The 18,536-nt window shown below is 42.8% G+C and overlaps 1 protein-coding gene across 1 annotated transcript in view; it reads right to left on the bottom strand.

Moving 5' to 3' along the window:
* col12a1b (collagen, type XII, alpha 1b) overlaps positions 1 to 18,536 on the bottom strand; it is a 107,147-nt gene that overhangs the window by 33,228 nt on the left and 55,383 nt on the right. The window contains exons 31-35 of the mRNA XM_070926287.1: positions 15,353 to 15,495; positions 8,429 to 8,555; positions 5,029 to 5,171; positions 1,568 to 1,697; positions 461 to 603 (exon numbers count right to left, since the gene is read on the bottom strand). Coding sequence (XP_070782388.1) covers positions 461 to 603; positions 1,568 to 1,697; positions 5,029 to 5,171; positions 8,429 to 8,555; positions 15,353 to 15,495 — 686 coding nt within the window. The remainder of the gene's footprint in view (positions 1 to 460; positions 604 to 1,567; positions 1,698 to 5,028; positions 5,172 to 8,428; positions 8,556 to 15,352; positions 15,496 to 18,536) is intronic.

The following is an 18,536-nucleotide window of genomic DNA, read 5'->3' as shown; positions in this document are numbered from 1 at the left end:
ACAGAACAGGTGCTACGCTAACAAGCGGAGGGGGAGCACAGCTGGGCCGTCTCCGCCCTCCACTGCCCCTCCAACTCTTTATGTAGGACTATTAATAACATTATTAAGGCCCCAATTGTAGTGTTTGTTCAATAGAGCCTGTAATTAGTCCCACTAATCGGTGATTTATAACCTGAACGAGCCAGGGGAATGCTGGGATGTGACTTCACCGCATAGTTTGCACCGAGCGTCACAACGAGTGGTGAACAGCGAGTGTATCAAAAGTTTATCCAAAACAAAAAACGTCATTACCGCAAATTAATCTCTCATTATTGCTAAAACGTTCAGGGGTCGAATAGATGAAATAAGCATTTTCTTTGTTATGTCTTCACAAAAATCTGTCCCACAGCAGAAACCAGTACAATTTTGATGAAACCCTTGTGATGGGTGTAAATCGGCCTTGAGGTGTCAGAGAACTCACAAACTCTGTGATGGGGTCGCCGGTCATGGGAGCATAGGAGATCCTGTACTGCCTCACAGGACCCTCTGCGTGGTCCCAGCCGATGGTGAGGGTGCTGGTGGTGGCATCGAACACGCGCATGTTCCTGGGACCAGCACGCGGCACTGCAGCAGAAACACATCGGACAACATGTTTGATGATACACTGAGTCTCTGTACACTATAACAACTTTTACAGTAAGTTACAAGTCCTTCAAACTGCTAGTTTAACAATAATGCTCCTCGTTCATGTACAGAAATCCATCCAGTTTTGCAACTTTTAAAGGATTTTCATGATTGAAGAAATGAATTCTACATTCAATTCAACTACTGTTGCAAACTGCATTAAAAAAAAGGTCTTTTTTTTGTCGAGACAGATGTTGTCTTAGGCTAGCAAGCTAATGCTAACGTAACCTCTGCAGATGTGTTTGTGTGTCGTTTCATGGTCAATAAATTAAGTGATTGTGAAGTATACGTGCCATGTAGTAAACAACAGGACTAACCAGCGTATTTTCATTATTTAGTTGAATCTGTTTTTTTAATAAAGTTGAATCAAGCACACAGATCTGGAGTTTTAAGGAGCTTTTGTTCAGTTTTTGACTAGTTTTGACTACTTGACTGAGTGCAGAGTATCCAGGGCAAAGCCATCGTTTTCTTTTGACAGTCAATAAGGAAACAGAAGTAGAAGTTATCTGGATGTAAGTACATAAGCAGCCAGTTACGGAGCAGAACGCTGAAATAGAACTAACCAGTATTTCGCTTAATTTAGCTGCAAGAAAGTAACGGCATCACACGGGCAAAGCTTGTTGACATGATGAAGCTTCTTATTTTGTTAATGTATTTGTTTTATGATAACCACCAGTGAAGTACTGGATCATCAAGTGCCACTCATGATACCATATCATCATCATCTGTTGAGAGGAAGTGTGTTAGCAACTAGAAGTTCAAGTTAACTTGCTCCTTAAGATAAACCCTTCTTGTGTGTAGCCAACAAGCTCTTACCCACTCATGTATATGACTCAGTGTAGATGTAAACACTGGTACCGTGATTGTATGCAGTCTCAGCACGCGACGTGGCTGTTGCACTCACATGTTTTGCCGTTGCTCTTGACCGGCGATGCCTCTCCGTCGGCGTACAGAGCTGAGACGGTGACCGAATAGGGAGTATCTGGGATCAGGTTGTCCAGGAAGGCATTGTGAATACTTCCTGGAACCAGGACCTTTTTGGAGAAGAAAGCCAAGGGTCAAAAACATATAGACATCATCATCATCATCATCATCACGACAGCCACAGCGGGGAGGCTTTGCCTATTCAAATGAGGCTTCATGCATTACATAAAGGCCTGGCAGTGATAATGTACATAATGACCTCACTGCTCATCCCACATCCAGTTATCTCTCCAAGCATTCTGCTGCCAAAGTTTTCCTGAAACACTAACAAAGGCCCGGGAGGTTAGACGCCAAACAAATCATTCATTCGGTAAGTGGACTGACTGATAAACAGTTTCTGCAAGGAAGCGGCTGGAGAGTGCTGGGTCTGTCAGCGACTCAGAGCAGCTCCAGACGTGTTTTCCAACAACAAGGACGACTGCAGACCGTCTCTTGTCACTGGGATTATCACGGCATCTATGTCCTGCTTTTTGAGCCATAAAAATCAAGGCCATTGCATCATGGGAAATACATCTGCTGGTTGAACTCATCAAGAGCTTTTGTTTTGGTTAAAGCAAATATCTCAGAGGGTTTTGGACCCAAAGCTTCTGGCACATGGGACCATGAAACAGGTTCCTCAGCGATGATGTGGTTGAGATCCCACAACTGGAAGCACACATACGCCTGCTGACCTGGGGTCAAATCCCTCCAGTCCACTCAACAGTAAGTCCAATGGATTGGCTGTTGTCCTTTTAAAACACAGTGAATTACGTTAGACTGGAGGTGCAGTCACACAGTCATTTCCTGAAGGTTCTCGAGGGTTGAGATGAAACTCACTGGTGGAGGAAAACCTCCGTGAAAGGAGCCAAAGAATCCCAGAGGTTCTGGGTAGTTAATGGGATTTTAAGAGGCATTGTGATTACTGTGTTAAAGAGTCAACTTGAATGATCCATTGACGACTTTGTAAGTATAAACTTTCAGTTCAGCTGTGATGTCATGAAGACAATAAGTATTTCCATTGATGACTTTTGTTGTCTTCCCTTTTCTTGTTCCTAACATGACAGTTGACTATAGATCACACAGAGTCGTGTCCTTACGGCTTATTGAACCACTTGAACGTCGTGCATATTGTGTATTTGACTTCAATCTCATTTGAAGGCAGCATAACATCAGACTGAAGCCCAGTGAAAAAGACGAGTTCTGTATTATAAAGCCTAGTTTGTTATCTAACGTGCTGAGGTTAGATAGTTAGCCTAGCTGACCCCTCAGCTGCTTACAATCCCTTTGTTGTACCAACGTGTTTCCAGTTTCAACATGATAATACCCCCGAGTATAAAACCAGGTCCATAAAGAAATGGGTTTCCCAGTTTGGTGTGGAAGGACTTGACTGGTCTGCACAGAGCCCTGACCTCAACCCCATCCAACAGCTTTGGGATGAACTGGAACACAGACCTGATCCCCCAACATCAGTGTTGGACCTCGCTGCAGCCAGGTTATAAAATATGGTGGAAAGACTGAAACCAGAAGAGTGGAGGCAGCTCTAACAGAAGATTAATGCCCATGGTTTTGGAATCACATGTGGGTGTAATCTTACATTTTCCACTTACTTTTGGCCATAAAGTATATCTCTTCTGAACTTTTTTTGGTTCTTCCCACTTAGGTTTAAAGCCAATGACACCAATCTATAATTTTTATCTTTAAAAGCAGCACTGTCACTTAGAAATATTACAAAAACAAATTCCTCTATTGATTAAATATCTTACAGCAGCTTCAGGGCCTGAATTAACACATCTGTGATGTGAAATGAGGCCAATTTGAGCTTAATTATACTGAATTAGTCATCAAGAGTTGGTGGATCTTTGCATTTCTGAGCTCGTCTTTGTGTCTTCTCTGTTGCCAAACCAGCTTCCTCTCAGACTAAAACAAAATTAAAGTTAATTAAAATGAAATACAACAGAAGTGAAAATAGATGAAATGGTGACTACAAGGGATAATAAACCTCTCAGGGTGGTGAATATCAGCTTCACAGCATCATCAAACAGATCCTAATCATCAACACAGCCAAATTAGACTCCAACCATAGGAGCTTTTACTGACAGATGTGTCCGGCGTGCAGTATTTCCAAACTTCAGTCACAGAGTTCAAACTCCTGTGGGGAAATAAAGACCCCTTTTCTCTCCCTGTGATCCACATATTTGCACTGGTGCATGAAATCAGTGGAGAAGTACAAAAAGCTGACAAGTCATGATTTCCATATTTAAGAGCATCACCATAATAACTGCTGCTCAAACATCTGTGCAGCATCAACGCGAACACTTAGTGAAACAAATAGGAACAGCCAAGAGGGACCACCTGTTGTTTCCATGAAATAGACCGACCCGGTGAAAGCTATGACCCTGCATTGATTTCACTGGTTTAATCAGATGTGGAGAAGAGATGGAGAAGACTGATAAGACTCTCAGACAAGCAGAGTAGATGTGACCTGATTCTATGAGCTTATCAACAATGTTCATATTAACAATGTATAGTCCTTCAACATACAGCTGCACAGTGTAAACACAACAGTCAGATTCAAGTCAAGACCTACAAGTCCCAAGTCCAGAACAAAATCAAGATCAAATAGCCTCAAGTCAGGTCCCCAGTCAGGTCCCAGGTCAAGATCAAAAAGCCTCGAGTTAAGACCTACAAATCTCAAGTAAAGGTCCCTTGTCAGGACCAGCAAGTCCCAAGTAAAGACCTACAAGTCTCAAGTCGAGACAAACGTCAAGACCAAAAAGCCTCAAGTGAATAAGTAAGTCAAGACCTACAAGTCTCAGGTAAAAGAGTTAAAAGTCCTAAACAAGTCATGCACTCGTCACCAAATCCAATACAGGTTTTACATCTGAATGTGATAATCAGAGGTAACATCAGTTGTCTGTCTGCTGGTCTGCAACAACAAAGAAGATGTCACCTTAGAGACATTTTCATTATTTTTTGGCATTTTATAGACTAAATGAACAATTGATTAATACAGACAGATTAGTCAAATCTGTCATGATATCCTCTTTATCTTAAAAAGTAAGATAAAAACTGCTTGTGGGATGAGATAATTCCCCTTTTTTTCCAATGTGATTTCACTTATCTCCAACAAGACTTGACCTGCAGCCTTTGCAACAAGTTGATTTGCAATGGAAAAAAACATTATCTAATTTTCTGATCTCAATAGCAGATTTTTATAGCTGTTTGAAAGTAAGATAACATATCAGAGTTTGTTATTTTCTTTTGTCTTTACCTCCGTAGCTGTGCTCTTTCTCCTTTGTGAGTCCAGACAGATCTCAGGGGAAACCACCTCTTCCTGCCTTTGAGGCAAATTCTGCCGCTAATGACAGTTTGTGTTTTAACAGCCTGGGGAGGGTTACTCACCGACTCGGTGGGTCTGGCTCCGGACAGAGGGGAATAAGCCACCCGGTACTGATGAACCTGGCCTGAGGCGGGTTCCCAGCGCACGTTCAGGCTGTTGGGGGTGGGGTTGTACACCTGGATGTTCCTGGGTGGCGTGCGTGGGACTGCAGGATCACAGAGGTTAAGAGAAAGTGAAGTGAGGAAGGGGGGAGTGCTGACTGTACGGCCCATTGTAGGACCCAGAAAATGACGGCTGATGCTGATGGATTTACAAACACAACTGATTACATTCCTGAAAATGACACTGTTAGTAAGTAAAGTGCTAAACAGAAAAGGAGCAAATGTCAAGCCAAGGATTAGATTAGTCTAGGCTTTGCATTTTTAAAAAGCTAACTTGAAACCAAATTCTTTAAACAATTGACAAAAGGTCAGAACCCCAGTGAACCTTTAAGTGACTTCAAACGTCTGTTGTCTTCTACTAAAGCTTATAATTAAAACAAACTGATTTCTGTTGGAATCACTTCCAAAATCTTAGGCTTTTATCAACATTTAATGGACGAATAAATTGTCTTTGCGGTGAGACACACTGCATCACAGTCAAACTGGAGGTTGAACTCGAATGCTGAGTGCAGCAAAAGTCTCCAGCAGGAGAGTCATTTTATAGTGTCTATGTGGAGAATGTGTAGAGAGAAGTAGCACAGTTTTGGGTTTATGCAAAAGCCCTTAACTTCCCTTTTAAACCAAACCAGATGTGCATATCCCCCCGGTATTTGGAGCTTTACCCAATAAAAACTAGATGCAGTAGGTAGACTTGAACCGAGCCTCCTCCACAACAAGGACGAACCCTCCAGAGAGCCAAAAAGACAAAAATATTGTATAACCTGAAATAATTATCATTTAATACCTTTAAAAAACAGAGGACAGTCTGTCAGGATGTTTTACTTCTATCATCCAAGGACAAAATTACCTTCTGTCCTTCAGAGACATTATGTAATCTTGATCTAATTTTGTGTTATTAATCGTTTTATAGCAGTAAGCGCCATTTATTTTGCACATTTTGGCCTGAAACACTGTTTTTGTCCAGACAAAATGTGACAAATTCCTCCTGGGACAGAAACGGTAAAACTGGACTGAGTTACTGGTAATAAAAGATCATTAACGTCACACGCAGGCTCATATTCATTGATAGACTGACTCACAAAGAGGACCAGTGAGTCTCTACTGTGATGGAGAGGTCGCCTCACCAACAGGCGGACGTTTCTGGTTCACTTCTCGCTGCAGCCGCCACATGAGACACTTAACACGTCCTACTACAGTGTCCTCGCTGTCATTCTGCTTAAATTAACGTTTCACTGCCTCAATGTTAACACAACTTTTCAAACAAATACATGACAGAAGACAAACTCGCACAAGCCTTCTCCAGATACTTTAAACGTGTGATCTGTCTACGAGGAAGCCAGAAACAGCCTCAGAAACCATCTTAATAAAAGCAAGATAGCCGAGAACCTTCGGAGAATAAAGCCTGATGTACTGGAGAAGAGTTGTGTTTGAATTCTTCTTACCTTAACACGAACCCCAAACTTACCAACTACCAGTTATCTCACCATGAAAAGCCCAAACCACAACCATTTTGAAGAATGAATCCATGAGTTTGGAGGTTTAACAGACAATTTAACCAAGACAACCCAAGAAATTCACTACAAGTCTCTGCATTTTGCAAATAGCCACATATTTCCCCTGACTGGCGCATTATGTGTAGTTGTATATATAATGCTTCATAACCACACAAAAAAACCCTTTTCGTTGGACATAAACTGTCCACAAATGTCCTCAAAACAGATTGACAAACAAAGCGCTTCACATCTGGATGACTCGACAATGAAGCCTCCAAACTATCCAAGACACGAAATCAAATATTCAGGCCTGTGTTTGCCTGCTGGAGCGGTCTGTGGGATCACAGTTGGGCCTCACTCACAGCTTTCCAATTAAAAACCCCAGGATGCATTTCTGCTGACTGAGCATGGCATGCCGTCTGGGCAGAGAGAAAACCAAGACACACAACGGGACGTCAAACCACACAGACGCAGAGAAACCAGCGACTCAACAGCGACTCAGAGAGGATTCAGTCTCCGTCCAAACTCCAGTTACCAACAGTCGTTTAAAGTTCCACATTATCTTGTTTTATTTTCGGCCATCGATCACTTTGGAAGAAGTCTTCAGCTTCTCTTTGTTCCATCGACTCATCCTGAGGGGCGACCTCAAGGCTTTTTGTGATTTAAGGCTTTTGGCTAATTCTGCAGACTGTGGTTGTTTTTCTACCTGGGAGAAACTGTTTGTCTATAAAGATGTTTCTGATGTCAAACTCTGCAGAAAGACAAAATAAAACAAGCTGACAATGATGAAGTTCACTTCAGGAGGTTATCGTGGTTACATTAGTGCAGAGACATAAACTATAAACTTTTATCTCAGTAAAGGAATGGCTGCTCTGTCTCTCTTCACTCCTCTGACCGCTGACCGCTGGCTGGTGCTCAGTAAAACCGTGACCTTTGACCTTTACTTCAGCGCTGGAGGAGATGGTTAAAAGTCTCTGACTTCTGCCACAGAGAAAATTAATTCCTGATGAGTGAAAATGCATCTTCCAGCATCTTTACTGCAGAAATGGGCCGCGGACCGAATTATCTGTCAACAGCTGAGAAGCGGTGTCACAGAATTTCACGGTGAGGAGCTCAAAAAGCCTCAAAAATGATTTCAAGAGCCTGACAGGAGTCTGCGAGCATGTGACTGATGGACAGAATTAGGAATTTGATGCACTTGAAAACATATTTGGAGAAACTAAACAAATGTGGGATTTATGTTCCGCTTTAATGGAATTATTCCATGTTTCACTTTTACGAGAGAAACAGCTTCAAAGACTGTTTCATCCCCCACAGGACCAGTCTGATTAAATGTTTAGTATTGTCAAGTTGTTTTCTAAAAACAGATGTTTGAAAGAGTTGGGCTGTTTTATAATCGGGTCATGTATGTGTTACAGAGCGAGCCTGTTACTTTAAGAAAGTGTTAGCCTCATTAGCCTAATGTAGGAGAGCGAGTTTCTGTGCGTCCGCTGGAGTTAGTCAGCACTGAAAGTGTCCAGTAAGCTCAGTTTAACCCCCAGAAGTTTTATGATGTTTGTGTAATGTTTTTGTGGGCACAGAGGGAAAGAAATTCTCATCAGTGGAAAGCCTCTACTGAAGTCTTTACTGCAGAAATTAAGATTTAATTAAAAAAGGAGCCCAGATAATTTTTTTGAGGGAGTCTTCAACACTTCTGTCCATAAAGCAGAAAGATCTGATTTGATATGAAATGTCAATGTGGTCCCTGTTCCAGCGTCAGATGTCCACTAAGGTCTGATCAGACGGTGTGAGGAGAGTCGAGGACTTACGTGTCTTTCCGTTGTCGGACTGGCGCAGACCTTCTCCCTCTGGGTAAACCGGGACCACCGTCACAGTGTAGGGAGTGTCTGACAGCAGGTTCCTCAGTATGGTGTTGGTGGTGCCGCCCGACACCTGCTCCTGTTCACGCACACCGACACGAAACAAGATTATTACACAACGTTTCACATCCCAGAATGAGCTATAATAAGCTGTGGCTCAGCAGCAAACATAACTGCCGAGATCAAACGTTTATTGCAGGTGTGAACTCTGGGAAGAATGTTATTATTTTACACAAAACAATCATCGAAAACTACGAGAGCTGTAGTTTTAATAGAGTTTAAAGGTGAGCATGAAGACTGATCAGAAGAATGAGGCGGACTTACAGCAGAAAGAAAACATGAAGCCAGGCGTTAAAAGATGAACTTTGTTTGCCATGGTAACGTAAGCCAGATTCCATGTAAACAAAACATTGACTTCCAAGATGAAAGACGAGATCTCTGACGCACAGTGACGATACTTCATCTTCTAGTACTGATATTCTGACAAATACTAACAAAACTGATATCTGCAGTCATGCAGGAAGTCAGTCTGAAGACTCACCATGTCCTCGGCTCCTCCGGTCGCGGGAACGTAGACGATGCGATACTGGCGGACGTTGCCCTCCGCCGGCTCCCAGCGCACCTTGAGGGAGCTGGTGGTGGGATCAGTGACCTGCAGGTTCTTCACTCCGCCCAGAGCCTCTGTCAACACCACAGAGAGCCGTTACACGACTGTCAACTTCCTGTTTGAGTTACAGCCAGTCAACTCTCCTTAACCTCGTCGGGGGAACAGATGACTGAGGGTTACCGCTTCAGGGAGGTTCAACGAGTCCGTTGTCAAGTGTCAATCACAGGAAGTGACATCTGCTGACTTTCAAATTACTTTTCTTTGATTATCTAAACTTCCTGCTACGACACCTAATTATCTTGTTGGTGCTTTGTCACGCTTCCAAACCCACTAGATTTGTCACGTTTAGACACATTAAGACAAACTTGATGGGAGGAAGCACAAATAAGACCATTTCCGTGCAATAGAATATCAATACCAACACGTTTTTAGTTTTATATCCAGTCTTAAAACAGTTAATAGTTTTGTCACATAGTGATTAGTGGATTATCTCCGGCCAACTCACTTGTCTTTCCATTCTCCGACATGCGTTTTCCCTCCACGTCAGAGTAAAGAGGCACCAGCGTCACTTTGTACTCGGTGTCCGGCCGCAGGTCTCTCAGCACCGTGTTGGTCGACATACCAGATACCTGAGTCTGTAAAGGACAAAATAACACGTCTGTAAAGGACTCTCAGCCACAGAAACACGACGTTCTACACTTCATTGGTCCATAGTTGGTATCTATTTATGTGTCACGGTGTAATAAGCGCCTTAACCCCTCAACACATCTTCTTTTATTTCTCCTAATGTAGCTTTAAAGTTGAAAACTCATCTTAATCCACACAGTCTGACAGTATCGTTGCACCATGTTGCTCCAGCTCTCTATTGAAGCTTTATGATCAAAAAGTGAAATGAAATTAAATGAAATGAAGTTCCATTATTATTATTATTATTATCCCAATAGAAACCGACCACGCTCTCGGTTCCTCCGGCGGCAGGGACGTAGATGATGTGGTACTGCCTGACGTCGCCCTCGGCCGGCTCCCAGCGAACCCTGAGGGAGTTGGTGGTGGGGTCGGTCACCTGGAGATTCTTCACTCCGCCCAGAGGCTCTGAAAGAGACGCACATAATCCTCGCTGTTAGCTTTATCCTGCAGGGAGCACCGGATGGGTGGAGGTCACCTCATCAGGACAGTCCAGATGTCTCAAAGCCGGGGAGGTTGTCAATCACAGAGGACTGTCTCTTCCTTTCCTGTGACTGTCTAAACTTTCTGGTATTCTACGAGGCAAAAACATCCCCATTAAAATGTTTTTTGGACTTAAAAGACGATTAACTTCTGCAAATAATCCTTCACATTTGTTTTATCCTGCAGGGTGCACCAGATGGGTGGGTTTACCACATCAGGAGTGTCCAGATGTATCAGAGTCGGGGAAGTTGCCTAAACTTTCTGGAATTCATTACGTTCTTTTGTGAGCCATAAATGTCCATATACACAAGGTCTGTATCCTCATTCTCAGTCTCACAGGACCAAACCGCTGATTTTCTTGCATGTTTTAGCCCTTTCACTACAAACTGAGATAACTTTACATTACTGGCAGGTTTTCAGACGGACTTGCTGTCTCTCAGGCAGCCAGTGGTTTCAGTTCTCTGGGAAAAAAAGTAGATTTTCTTAGTATGTTATTGTAGTGTCATAACGCTGTTTCGTGCAGAGACCATTTTCAAAACTGTCCTGTTTGTGGTGGAAACAAGAATGCTGCAACGACCACAAGTCAGCTGCTGAGCAGATTAAATTTACATCTACCAGCTATGCTGTTAGGAATTCATCAGTCAAGTTTTTTCTTTAAAAAGGATTTTGTTTCTTAAAGCAAAAACATGATCACAGTCTCCAGATTAAAGCCAAAACCTCAAAATATTGAGCAACAGAGTTTAAGGGTAGATTTCCTGCAGCTCTCTACAGTGGACCTGACACCCTGCTGATATCAGAAGAAATTATTAAATATTTTATGAAATATTAGGCTTATTAAGCTTCAGGGAAAAGCAAACAGTGGAGCTACATCACACAACAAAGGCTACATATTCAAGGCGACTGTTTAAACTCCCATGTAGTTACCACGTCGACAAGTTAGCGGCTTATAAGGCAGCAGGTGTGACATTGAATCTCTACCTGTTCATCCCCGGTTTGTGTCAGTCCCAATTTTTCCTGTCAGCTTTCTACTGAACTCTCTAAAGGTAGAAAATGGCCCAAAATAAACTCTCCTGTCCTGGAAGACAGAATATTTAAGATGGGCACGACTTATAAATAGTGACCTCTAGTTGTTCTGTTTCTCTGTTCTCTGTAAAGATAATCTCCTCTGTGCCTGCGAGTCGTGTCGAGTTGCAAAGAAAATAAAGTTCAAATGATCCAATAAATAAATCATGCAACCATCAATAGCATAAATAAAATAATGGCGGCAATAAAACATTGGTTCTTTGGATTTTGGATGGTCCTTGAATGCACCAACAGGGAGAGATTACTGAACCAGTCTAAACCAGTGAGTGCGTGATCACCCCTGGATGACTGGAAATTAATCAGAATCTCTGGAAAATGTTTGGCCGTTTAATGAAGCTATGCACAGTTTTAAAGACCACATGGAATAAGGACTCTAACTTCCAGGATAGTGAACAATGGGTTCATTTCAGTTCCCTTAACTGCATCCACGTTTTCCCTGAGAAGCGAGGGAAAGAGGAATCAATGAAACGAAACTTTCCTCTCAGGCATCATCTGAAGCGACGAGCGAGGAACAATCGAATAAGAGAATCAACATGTACCCAGTTTCTGAACTAATGCCGCTCCTCTGCTTTACATAACTGAGAGCCCGCTGGTTTACAGTTAAGAGAGATGCTTTTCTGTGTTATATCACGCCTCAACATTGTGTTTCAACAAGAAAAAACATCACATTAATGAAGCAAAGATGACATTTTATTGGTTTTTTAATGGACCGGAACCGTTATGACCCTTTAAAAACTGTTTTTTTATACAATAAGCGGCTTTAAATTTCTGAGCTGTTATGAATGTTGAACAAAATGAGCCGGGGTCAAATAAAGAATAAGCCTTAGTGTTTGTTGAGCCTCAGACAGGTGAAGTTTTGTACATGAGGTTATTTCAGATGCACCATACCTGTCTTTCTTATCTTCCTCCATCTGACACAAACAGCCCAACAGAAAGCATGAAGGCTCCTGTCAGGTTTGATTATGTGACTCTCTCTGGAACAATGCACACATGCCTCCAGGAATGTGAGCTGAACAAGAGCTGAACATCCTTGTGAGTCACTCACTTGTCTTTCCCTCCTCGGCCTGCCGAATGCCCTCCACGTCTGGGTAGATGGGAACAACAGCCACGCTGTAGACGGTGTCGGACTCCAGGTTCCTCAGGGTGGTGCTGGTGGTGCCTCCTGACACCTCCTCCTGTTCAGTAAAATGTTAAAACCTCCGTCAGCACGATAACGACTTAATCTGATAACGGTGAGAATGTCTGAGTCCACAGTGCCGAAGCAAACAGAGGTGGAGCTGTACTGAAACTTCTGGAGGCAGTGTGGGTACAAACAGCGAACTGAAACAGTTTCTACCATTCGTTCTTCTCCTCCTGGTTGAGCTGCGTAGAAGACCTTGTAGCTGCGGACGTTTCCCACCGCTGGATCCCAGCGAGCCGTCAGAGTGTTGATGGTCGGGTCCACCACCTGCAGGTTCTTCACTCCACCCAAAGGATCTGAGAGGGAGGAGCAGTGACAGACCCTCTCAGTTAGTGCTGAAGGGATTCATTAATCAACTAGTTAATTTACAAACACTTTGATCCTGATCTACTCAACGCACAACCCCAGTTTCTTCCATCTTTCTTTCTCTTGTCAGGGAGTCTGTTTAAGGTCAGTGATAAAACGCCACCGAAGCCAGGCACCCTGGTCTGGAGACTTCAGATAAGTCCACCGATCCAGGTAGTGTCTCTGTGTGGGTCTGAATGGGATCAGTGTGTACTCCACTCATTGCAGTGTATTATCATATTTAGTGGTTTATATTCAGTGCTGTTGCTATGGTTACTCAAAGACAAACGCGCCTGACATATATTTCATATTTCAACGAATCTGGTTTCACTGGTGTTTTAATATTCTTCACATATCTTCGTGTCTTTATTAGGTTTTGTGAGCTAAAGATAGTTTTCGGTCCATGTGGCCAATAAAGTTGTATTTTACTCTTTATTCTATTCTTTTTCCACATTCAGTGAAATGAGCTCTGGCTCAGCGTTGTTCTTCTCTTAAGGTCCAGGTCACGTCCTTCAGCCACAAATCAATCTGAACTCACTTGTCTTCCCATTCTCAGACTGCGGCTTGCCCTCCATCTCATGGTAGACGGGCACGATGGTGACGGTGTACTCAGTGTTGGGCTCCAGGCTCTTCAGGACGGTGGAGGTGGTGGTTCCAGACACCTGGTCCTGGTGGAGGACAAAAGAAACAACTTTGAACTGGGTGAACTCTAGGATTTAGGAGAACTCTTAGGAAAGCCATTACCAAGAATAGAGGCGTTTGGCAGGAAGAGAAAGACTCTCAGACTGAACGATGTTGCAGTTTAATGTGTTGTGAGCTCAGTTTTCTTGGATGCAGCTTCAGTCAGTAACTGTCTTTGTGCAGCTCACTAACAGAACAGCAGAGGCTCAGAGATGAAGATGGATTTAAGCAGAAAGCTTCCACTTAAAACAGTCCTGAGACAGTCTGGGCCTTCGAGCAAACCACCAAACTGGCAGCAGGAAGGAGTGTATGCCTTCCTCTGTACGCACTCCTTCAGGCTTCTGCTGCAAATCTAAATTTGTTCTTTGTCCATTTAATCTAATTGCAAGTCCTAAAATCTGCCAACACGCTGAGATAACTTCAGCTGCTTCCAAACCAAATCATTTTATTTCACGACATTTCTTAAACCAAGTGACATAATCTTGAGAGTAATGAAAAGGACCCCCACAGATTGTCGCTGCTTTATAGAAAACAGTTGAAACTGCCTTGGAAATGAGTTAAACTGTCCCACATCGCTGTCAAATGTTTTCCATTAGCTGTAAGTAAATGTAGATTTTAAAGACAACAACATTATCCAGCGGTTTTCATCTTGTGATAACTTGATATTGCACTTTTTCCAGAACAAGTAAAGAAAGTTCTTGCATGAAACTGCCTTGGAAACAAGTGGAATCATCCCATGGCATCTCACGCCACTGGCACTTCTCCACTCTTGTTGAGAAAACTTGAATTTGAGGCCAAAACTGAGAGTAGCCTATTGCTCACACAGTGCAGTACCTGCTCTCACTTAGAAATAGTACTTGTACTTTCTTTGTCATGTAGTCGTGGCCTGCAAAAGAAAATGTTACGTGACCAACATCAAATCAACAGAAAGAAGAAGAAGAAGAAGAAGAAGAAGAAGAAGAAGAAGAAGAAGAAACGGAAGAAGACATTTTTATCCTGTCGGGACTAAATCTTCTGTGGTTTATTTAACTCCTTAAAATACACTTTCCCTCCATTTTCCACCTTAAGTAGCTTTAAGTCAGAAGCATCAACAGTCACCTTAAAATAATATAAAATAATAATGATGTAGTAATGCAGCTAACCATTATTACCGTATCACTACTCTTCCTATCAGCCTTTGGTCTCCATTCATTTCCATTCAATATGAAAGTCTGTTATCAGCTTCTTTTACGTTTGCTTCGGTTGGTTAATCCATCACAGAAAGGGTTTGAGATGTATGTATATGTATATGTATGTGTATATATTAGGTGGTGTCATCGTATAAATGGCAGAAAAATTGCTAAATCACCGGTCCGCTGAAGCATGCAACACAGAAAATCTGACCCCAATAAAAGACAGATGCACTTAGAATAATAGAAAATAAAGAATGGTCGGTTACAGAGGGACAGAGAGAGAGGACTTAACCTCAGTTAGATTTTCCCAGTTAAATAAAAGGTTAACACGTCTCTTCTCACTGCCAAAGAACAATCATTTGGACTTTAAGGTAGCTAAAATGCTTCAAAGTGGTTTAATTTAAAACAAACATATCTCATTTCACATTTCAGGCAGTCATAAAAACCAAGATACTAATGGGGCATGGATGAAGTTCTCAGCTTCTGGTAAAAATCCAACATCTGGATCTTGACAGTTACATAAAACTGGATTCTGCCTTCTATTCTGCCATCGAGTGTCTTAGTTTTCAGCGAAGATCAACTTGTCTTAGGACACGTCTTAAACCTGGTGATGTACTAGCTACAGACTGCAGTCTCACCACGTCCTGCTCTCCTCCTCCAGCAGTGGGCACCCAGATCACGATGTACTCGCGTACGTTTCCCTCGGCGGGCTCCCAGCGGACGTTCAGGGTGCTGGTGGTGGGATTGGTGACCTGCAGGTTCCTCACAAAACCCAGCGGCTCTGAGCAGAGACACGAAGCAGGAAGACAAATTCAGGGCTTGGGTGGGAGCGTCAGAGGTTACTGGTATCTGGGGGGCAGTTTGTTCACGTGTTGGAAGGCAAGATTTCTGGCTCGTTTTTCCTTTAGGTCGCATTGAGACTCAGTTTCACTCTGCTGTTGTTGGCATTGATGCTTTTGTATATTCATGAAGCTATTTTGTGCTTCTCTCATGCAGATTCCTCCCTGCTGAAGTCATTAATCAACAGCAGAGTGTTACTGTATCTATAGCCAGAGTAATTAGTGGAGATTAAAACCAAATAACCTGAGAACTTCTTCACTTTTATTAGTGAAATATGTGTTTACTCTTCAGTGTAAGACGAACAATAATAACAATAATAAGAAAAACAACTAACACTTCTTTACAGAGAAACAGCAGCTACTAAAAGACCAAATCGAATACAACTTAGACTAATGACTAATTCACTATTCGTGAAACAGAATGAAGAGCCATGGGAGGAAGTGATCTGCTTAATGATTTCTTGGAGGCTCAGGTGGAAGCTCTTGGACTTGAATAAAATCTTCTGCCAACAGCACGTGACCACGGCCACAGATACTCACTTGTCCTCCCGGTGTCAGTCAGGCTGGGTCCGTCTCCCTCTGCGTAGACGGGGACCACGGTGACGGTGTAGCGGGTGTCCGGTAGAAGCTTGTCCAGGACGGTTTTGGTGGTGCTCTCTGACACTTGCTCCTGCAAAGACACACATGGTGAAATCAACGCCCTGCAAAAATGCCTTTAACAAAGAAGCTACCGGCCGCAAGAGCCCTGACCTTTGACCTCCAGCAGGTGAAAAGACAAACTGTCCCCTGGAGAAGAATCAGTTTACTGCAGTTACACTGAACTTGCTGTTCAACTATGATGAAAGTTGGAAGCTAAAACTAATATTTTTGTGCTGAAGTTCACAGAACTATTCAAACAGCTATTTCTTTTGTTGCTTTTAGGGCACAACTGTCTCTTAAAACACTATTTAGACCATCATACGATTTTCCACTGAAACCAGATTTTATTAATTTAGTTCAACTTGAATAAAAGTCAAACCCTAACAGAAATGATTCTAGTTCTTCCAGGATGTGCAGTTTCTTCTTAACTGAAGATGCAGCATATGAAGCTACATGAATTCCTCTGGCAGAGGAGATAAAACTTCATCTGTAAAATTTACTTTGACATATCAACTGGGGGTAAAAGCTAAGTCAGAGACAAACAGACGAACACGAGCCGCTGTGTTCTTTACAGTCTGAACCTCATCGAGCGCTGACGGCAGGCGTATTTACACACACCGAGAAATATAAACCCCACAAACACCCCATGCGGCGATGAGGGATGCTCTTTTGCAAAAGGATTTAGACGCTATTGTGGGGCAGTCAAAAAGCATGACGTCACTAAATCCCTGATGAGGGCTTTGATCGTTTCTTTTCAAACAAGTCTGACAGCTTTTTATTGACTTCTGCTGCAAAACCTGTGACATTTCTAAACAGAGTAATTGTCCTGCCAGGATTTATTTATATTTTGTAACATTACCATGACTTTCATGTGGAGTACTTCAACCTTGTCACAGAGCAGTGGTGTTAACAATCCAACACTGGGTGCCAAAAACATTTGATACTTGAACATCTTCCAGATCAGCTCGCAAAGTCATCCAGCAACAAACTGCAACAGCCGATCAGAAGACACTGGTCTGAACTCAGTGTTGTATAACTGTATTATCTTACAGATAGATAAAGACTTAAACACTAAATGTTTACTTCTGTCACCGTCTGTATGTTTGCTTGGTTGTTATTACCTCGTCTTTGAAATCACCTCCTCTGGTATCATGTCAGTCTTCTTGTTTTCTTCTGCAAGGATCCAGTTTCTCCACTAACTAAACCTGACTTACTTACATAACTTAACATTTTAGAAACAGGTCTCACTGTTGAATCAAACAACAACAATCTAGCATGAGAGCCTTCATCACACATGTACCAGTTTCTTCTGCTTTTACAGTCAGACCCGGATGTTATTTGGGTATCAGGTTTTATTCGATATCTTTTCCTGTGAAGTAAAGGAGCGAGAGGATCTTACCACGATCTCCAGTCCTCCATCCACAGGGACGTAGATCACTTTGTAGCCCTGAACGTTTCCATCAGCAGGGTGCCAGTTGACAGTGAGGGTGGTGATGGTCGGGTTGGTCACCTTCATGTTGCCCACTCCGCCCAAAGGCACTGAGAGCGGGAAATGATTGTTGTTGACAACTTTGCTGCAATCCAAATACTTTTTACATTAACTTTTGAACACCGGTAACTCACATGTCTTTCCTTCCTCTGACTGGCGTTTTCCCTCCCTGGCCGGGTAGACTGGTAACACCGACACTGTGTACGGCGTGTCGGGCATCAAGTTCCTGAGGATGATGGACGTGGTGCCGGTAGGAACCTGCTCCTGTTCACCAAGATTGACAATAAAAAGGCATTTAGGTGGTTAGTCTCCTAACCGGCCGCCTCTCAACCAGCTTCCAGACTGATCTGAGGTAAGACGGGTGTTAAAGGATCTCACCATCTCCTCCTGGCCACCAGCAGTGGGTATAAAGAAGACCTTGTACAGGCGAACGGCTCCATCAGCCGGGTCCCAGTTCACAGTCAGGGAGGTCATGGTGGGGTCCGTCACCCTCAGGTTCTTCACTCCTCCCAGTGGCCCTGAACGAGAGGACGTGTCAGGTTCTGAATGAGTGATTTCAATACTGTTTTTATCATGACTGAATTATGTTTAAGGGGTTGGGGGGGGGGGGATTCAAGGAGACTGAATCGGTTACTTTACGTTTGTTTTTAGCAGGTTTTCAGTGAAGCACAGTAAGTGTATGTTTCTCTGTTTGGACAACTCAATAGTTGATGAAATGTAATGAGATGATGCATCTGAAGGGAATCCTCCTGTAAAAGTTTTATTGGTTCAGTTTTTGTGCTCAGTCTTACTTGTTTTTCCATTCTCAGACATTGTCTTTCCGTCTCCTGCGGCGTAAACCGGCACCAGAGAGAC

This window comes from Enoplosus armatus, chromosome 19 (assembly GCF_043641665.1).
Source record: "Enoplosus armatus isolate fEnoArm2 chromosome 19, fEnoArm2.hap1, whole genome shotgun sequence".
Classification (NCBI taxonomy): Eukaryota; Metazoa; Chordata; class Actinopteri; order Centrarchiformes; family Enoplosidae; genus Enoplosus; species Enoplosus armatus.
This window is presented reverse-complemented; position numbering and strand designations above follow the sequence as displayed.